This window comes from Morone saxatilis, unplaced genomic scaffold (genome assembly GCF_004916995.1).
Source record: "Morone saxatilis isolate NCDOM2014 unplaced genomic scaffold, NCSU_SB_2.0 Contig15, whole genome shotgun sequence".
Classification (NCBI taxonomy): Eukaryota; Metazoa; Chordata; class Actinopteri; family Moronidae; genus Morone; species Morone saxatilis.
The window spans coordinates 11,593,903-11,600,652 of record NW_023339707.1 but is presented as its reverse complement, the minus strand read 5'-3'; the positions used below and the strand labels follow the sequence as shown (position 1 = coordinate 11,600,652).

The 6,750-nt window shown below is 40.3% G+C and overlaps 1 protein-coding gene across 1 annotated transcript in view; it reads left to right on the top strand.

Moving 5' to 3' along the window:
- Window positions 1-453: 453 nt before the first annotated feature.
- Window positions 454-6,750, top strand: part of LOC118324584 (TRAF3-interacting JNK-activating modulator) — a gene marked incomplete in the record, with an annotated part of 7,707 nt that continues 1,410 nt past the window's right edge. Inside the window, 11 exon segments of the mRNA XM_035657006.1 lie at window positions 454-588; window positions 1,346-1,908; window positions 2,018-2,226; window positions 2,342-2,369; window positions 2,476-2,505; window positions 3,976-4,071; window positions 4,786-4,857; window positions 5,126-5,266; window positions 5,374-5,511; window positions 5,593-5,728; window positions 5,874-5,998. Coding sequence (XP_035512899.1) covers window positions 1,489-1,908; window positions 2,018-2,226; window positions 2,342-2,369; window positions 2,476-2,505; window positions 3,976-4,071; window positions 4,786-4,857; window positions 5,126-5,266; window positions 5,374-5,511; window positions 5,593-5,728; window positions 5,874-5,998 — 1,395 coding nt within the window.

Below are 6,750 nucleotides of genomic sequence, written 5' to 3'. Positions count from 1 at the left end.
TCTATCTATCTATCTATCTATCTATTCTATCTATCTATCTATCTATCTATCTATCTATCTATCTATCTATCTATCTATCTATCTATCTGATTTTAATCAAAAGTGACAGCAAGTAAAATATGAAGTCAGTCTGTTTAATGCAAATAACACACACACACCACCAGTGAATGATGAAGCTGGTGATGCTCTGTATAGTCACTTACACCTTCTTCAGTCAGTAATCTACTGAAAATAAGACTGTAGTTTTAAAAAATGTAAATTTCCAAGAGGCAACCACACACACTGCACAGCTCTCTCGCCCATGTGGTGTCTTTAACCCCAGACTGCATGCAGGGGGAATTGGCTGGGTCTGTGTGTAATCTTGGGGCCCACCCGTGTATGGCATCAGTTTGGTGCGAGTGGCTGCTGAGATAGAGGAACATATGACGCTGTGGTTCTCTTCACTTCCTGTAAAGTTATGCTCAGCAGAAACAGCTACATGTGAAACACAGACAAACCCCGCACACTATTTCAGAGGAGTTAGAAAATGGATAATTTCTGAAGCACCTCATGGAGACTTTTCCCCCACTGAATGAGATGGCGTTATAGGTAAGGTCAATCACGTTTTGTTGCTTATTAAAGCCACAATTTGTCTTTGCATTATCTCGTGCATTTTCCCTCCACAGCGTCAATCAACACATCCCAGGGCCTAGTCTGTCTTTGATAACTCTGGTCAGCGTTAAAGGAGCTTTCTGACAAAATACAACCACAGTGCAACACCTACTATTACATTTACCATTACCATTACTACTAAAAGCACTACTGCTACTAGTATTACGAGAGCTAGTACTACTACTGTAGCTGCTTCTGCTGCAATTCATCCGCATGGTTCACAGAGAAAATGCATCTCTGTGCAAAGCAGAGCGTCTTAAATGTAAAAGATGCTGTTAAGGCTTCACATTCTGCTTTATTTTATGCATTCTGCTCACGTAGGACTGACTTTAAATATTTAGTTTAAAGTCTCTTGAGATTAAAATATCAGGCCAGTGTCAGAGAAATACATATTTATACTACCCAAGTATAAGAGCATATTTCAAACACTTATAGTGTTTATGTGAATATGAAGAAAAATATGAAATGTTATATCTTCAAATGAACCGTCTGAGTCATCATTTTGCACCTGCAGCACTTAAAAATTCTATTTTTCAGCTACCTAAAATATTTTATATGCATCAGTAAATTAATTTCATACTGTATAGTGCATCAACATAGCTAGTTATAATTCATCTCCTGATACATTGTAGTTATAGGCTCCTAATCATTCATTCTTTTGCCTGCTCTGTTTTTGCCACATAAAAACACTCAGAACCAGCTACTCCCTCCTGCCCTGCAGTTACTCCTCTACAACCATTCCCATCAACTGACCATCCCCTGCCCTCCTGCTAACCCTAACGCAGTCCTTGAGTTGTGCCAGTGGGTGCAAACCTGGTTTCCTGTCTTCACACAGCCATGGACGCCCTGACTATTAGGGGAATACAGGTCTCCCCAGTAAGAGACTTTGACCAAATGGTGGAGATCAGAGCCGAGAAACATGAACACCTACGAGGACGTAACAACGTGACTTCATGTCGCAGCCCTACAAGAGAGTTTAACACAAGACTGATAAAGAATGAACAGAAGGAAAAGAGGCATCTGGAATTTCTGAGGAGGAGATCAGTGAGCCCAGAGCTGTGTGGTGTGAAGCCAACAAACCGGTCTAAGAAGACGAAACATTCACCAGAGACATTTTCAATGAAACATCAATCATCATCAATCAGCAAGTCAGAGACACTGCATACAAATATCCAAAATACTTCCAAAGCTAATGGATATCCAGTGATTTTAACACCAAACAGCAACATAACTGATGGCCCAGGCAGCAGGAAATGGGTAAACACAACACACACTTTGATGTTATTAAGAGTGTTATTTCACCAGACCAGAGTTTCTTCTCCCCACGTCCACTGGGAATAACACCTGCATCCTCTTCTCTCCTCAGGCTTCATTATGGCCCGAACAGGTAACACTGATGAGGCAAGAGAAAGGCCATGTAAGGGTGCATGCATCTACCTCTTCGTCAGCTATACAGGAGTCAAACCAGCACTTTTTACTCTCTCACCAAACAGAAAAGATTCAACACAAATTCTCTGTCCAAACTGAAAATATTGTTAAAAAAAAGATACTGCGAGAGACCAGCGTGCAGACAGAGTGAGTTTAAATCTCCCTGAAACTGAATTAAAACATTTAATTTCAAGGTTTTATATCAGAGTCAGCTGTGATCAGTGTTTTATATTTCTAAAATGAGATATTTCCTTCTGTGCAGGTTGGGTCTTATCACTGTCAAGGAGTCAGTAAGTTTCAAACTGTTTGCTTTCTTCAGTCTCATTAAATCATTTGCATATTTAAAATGTTACCAAATTTAACTGAGTTTCTTGTCTCTCAACTCTCACATAATAGGATGTTCAGCGGTTAGCCGACTACTTGCAGGTAAAGTTTCCAAAGTGACACATTAGATTGATAATGTAACAACTTTACTTTATAATTCAGCCCACATTTTACAGTGTCATTTGACTGTGTGAATCAAGTGCTCATAAAATACTTACTGGTTCATACTGGTACTTAAAGGTACACATGAAGAAGACAAAACTATATTGAACAAGGAAGTAACAACTGTACAGATGAAATATACCCAATGTACCCAATATTTATTTTTGTAAACAATGGGTAAAAGCAAAGGGCAAACGTTGTGTTGTACTTTTACAATAAGGAACATCACCTACACTGAAGTCAGTCCAAACAACAGAATCTTGTAGGCCAAACCACCCGTGCAGTGAGCTATCAAAACTCTGAATTACATAAGAGCCTAATACCTGTTCAGGTTCTGCAGAATATCAGTGTTAAAGAGGCTGTTAGTGAAATTGGCCTCTTGGTTAACTTCCTGTTCGTCCTCCAGTCCCCTCCCTCTTCCTCCCGTTCTCTCGCCTGATTGCCGACTGGAGAAAGTGAGACAGGATACCACAAAATGTATTGTGTTTACTGCAGAGGGACAAGGACAATATCACAACAATATCCCTAACAGTAACTTTTAATATTTTTGTAAATAAAACTGAGGTTTGAGAAAATATTTAATTAATTTACAAAAATAACATAATTTATTTCTCTTTTCCTCTAAAATGTTACTTCCTTGTTCCCCATAATCCCCAAGTAACCACTAAGGCCATGGGCCATTTCTCCACTATCCCTCCCTCTGGCCCACAAGATATTTTTGGTTGTTTCATATAAATTTAAACTAACAATTCATTAACATTTAAAATAAAAACACAATTCTACTTTTAAAAATGTATTTTGTTTGGCTGAAGTCAAACGGGCCCACCAATGTGTGCGAAGGGTTGATAAGGAGAAAGCAGGCTTCAGGCCTTCTATAATGAGGATATAACATAATAATATAAAATGTATATAAACTGATATTTGCATAGTTTTTAAGTATGATTTGAGGAAATATTTTCATAATATTACCCTTTCTTGTAATACTTGACGCTGAAGTGGCCCTCCTATGAGATGACGATAGCACTGTGCTATCAAACACTACACTATTTAATTGGTATCTGATTCATACAACAAAACTACACTGTGAATGTATTAAGTGTTATCTTAAATTCATAAATAATACAATTCAGCATTTCTCAGCTAATCACACATTGGTTTCACTGATACAGCCTTACTTTGTCTGTAATGATACCTGTAACTTAGCAAACTGTATCTAGATTTCCTGCCATTACTGAAGTAAGTTGTGTGACTTTATGGTGCTTCTCTGCACCAAACAGTGGGAAGTCAAAATAGACTATTACCAATTCATTTGCACCCAGTACGTGAGAGCATTATTTATTTTAAATATGAGGTTAACACATTTAGCTACGCCCAGTAAGTATCTCTCTTCTTCTGTCTGTTTCCTGTCAGGAGGCTCTGTGGAGAGAGGAGGCAGTGAAGAAGAAGCTGGCAGCCCTCCAGGAGAGCACATCAAACCTTGTGAACTCCTCCAGCAAAATATGGACAGTAAGACTCTCCATCTGTATGCACACACTGTTTACTTAAATGCACCCCAAGTGTTCCAGTCTCCAAATACCAAACCCATATTTCTTGTTTTATGAGGCCGTGTTGTTGCTGTTCATTTCTCTTTGGCTGCCGGTTGATGTGACATTGAGAATGTGTTTGTCTCGGTCGTGTACACAGCAGTGTATGGCAGCTGCTACCTCAGGAAGGCCTGTGCAGTCTGTGGTTTGGAGCTTCCTGCTTCCGCTCCAGCCTATACCGCATAGGACGAGTGCAAGCTGTCAATCTTATACAGGAAGGGCGTGGTAGTCAGTAGCTTATAGGTGCTATGCATCCTCATTAGCTCTCTTTTGGCTTCTCAGACTGTAATGAATGAAGGGGAAATACTGGTGTTTCCCTTTTTTATTTTATAGTTTTTTAATTTGGGTTTGAAAAGCTGAGGATCTAGAAGTTAATTTAGTGTAAATAATTTATGTTTTTCATCTGTCTGTCTGTTGTTTCTCACTCAGGTATGTTATCATTAGGAAACTATTATTTTGCACACTTGCACATGCAGACATTGTGATCTGTCTTGAGGCTCACTGAAGTTCCCTTTGTGCACCAATGAGCGTGGGCAGTGACAGAACACGCTGTCACAGATTTTGGTACATGAAGCATTAATTTTCCATCTGCAGGTTACAGCGTGACAGTCAGTCATTTCCTTTCTCACCCACACAGGCTCACTGCAGTGAAGACCTACTGAGAAACAAGATCAAGGCTCTGGAGGCGCAGCTGCAAGTCTGCCTGCAGGTAAGAACAGAAGCTGGTGATACAGATGCAACCTGGTGATGATTTTTTAATCATGCAATGGGAGTTTTTTATGTTTGAGTTGTTTAATAGTTGTTATATAAAACAGCCCAAACATGTTGTCCTTTCTAAAACAGCCAACCCGCTCTACACTTTCAATCTCTCATTCAGTGATAGTGCAGTGTCTGAGCATGCTCATATGTGGTATTGGTTTGCATCTCACCACGTAAGCATTTGTAGGTTTAACTCAGCAGTGTCTGGTCCTTTATAGAAGTTTCCCAGGGATGGAGTGAAGAAACTGGTGCTACAGATGGAGAAGCAGAAACTGGCGTATGAGGAGAAGGCCTTGGTTGCCTTGCAAAAGGCAACACAGGACAAAACAGAGGCGCTCACCAAGGCTGAGACAATGCAGGTCAAATACCCAGCTTTTAACCTCTATCTCACTCTGGAGAAAGACACATCAACATCACTGACTTATTTGGGTTTTGCATTGATAGACGTGGGTTTTTTTGCCACCAGGAAGCGCTAATTACAGCAAAGGCAGAGGCACTGAGATGGCAGAGCCTTTATGATGATCTGAAGATGAACTGTGGACAACTGAGGGAGAACCAACTCCTCAGCAATGAACAGCTACAACAGCTGCACAGCCAAGTGGAGGTAAAGGATAGTCCGTGTCCTTGTTAGTTCAGGAGTTTTTGATTTGTAAATGGCTGTGAAAAACATATGTGTCCTCTGCAGCTGTCCAGAGCCAGAGAGGACGAGCTGAGGGAAGAGGTGGTGTCATTAAGACAAGAGAAGCAGGAGCTACAGTACAACATTTGCCTGCTGGAAGGGAAGAACCAGATGTTAAGAGAGGAAATTCAGCACCTTAAAGGCAAGACACTTAGACCTCAGAGTCGTTTCTTTCTTACTTTATCTGGCAGTAATTGTGAAACTAAACACCAAGTTCTCTTTGTCGCTTTTAAAATGACTGTAGAGGCATCATGGATCATTTATTTAAACTACTGTTTATTTCCTAGATTGCAGCAATGAGACTCAGGAGTTGATGGAGTCAGAGGAAGCAGAGCAACAACTGAGGAGAGACTCTCAGGTGGAGGAGCAGCTCCGTCACACTCAGGAGAAACTCCGACTCAAAGAGAGAGAGGTAAACTGGGGCTTTATCACAGTACACTGGGACACATTCACAAGCTTCATGTTTAATAATGACAGCTACAAAACCACAATGAAACCACAAGTGCAGAGACTGTTGCATAATGTTTGTTTTTAAATTGATAAAGATTTGTATCAGTTGTATCTCCATTCTGTGACCAAAGAAATCTTAAATAACTATCAAAAATATTATGATACTAATATTCATGAAGATGCTTTTAATATTACTTGTCCTCGTTTCTGGAGAACATTGTAGATGTAAAGGTGCAATCTCTTGCTTTACACACATGTTGGAAAAAAAATTATGCATTTTTAAAAAATGTAAATTGTAAGTATGTGTGTGTGTGTGTGCAGTGCGAGAGACAGGCAGAGACGGGCAGACAATAACACTGTCAGAAAAAAGACGAGCTGTGAGCGAAAAAGAGACGTGTGGGGAGGAGAGAGGTGTAAACGGCAGTGGTAGTTGAGAAGGGGAAATTAAAAAGGCAGAGGAGAGCTATCAGAGAGCCTTTTAATTAGCCATCCCGTTTATCACCGTCTGCAAACCTCGCCAAGGTACCGTCTGTTGTCGTGTCAGGAGAAAGTCGGAAAAGCACTTTTCTCTGAGGCAGCAGGCATGAAGGAGAGACAGGAGATGAAAGAGGACGAGATGAGCGAGAGACAAGGGAGGAAAGTTAAGAGAGAGAGAGAGAGAGAGAGATTCTAAGATCGTTGAAGTAGAGCTTGTTTATTATATAATAAACACTT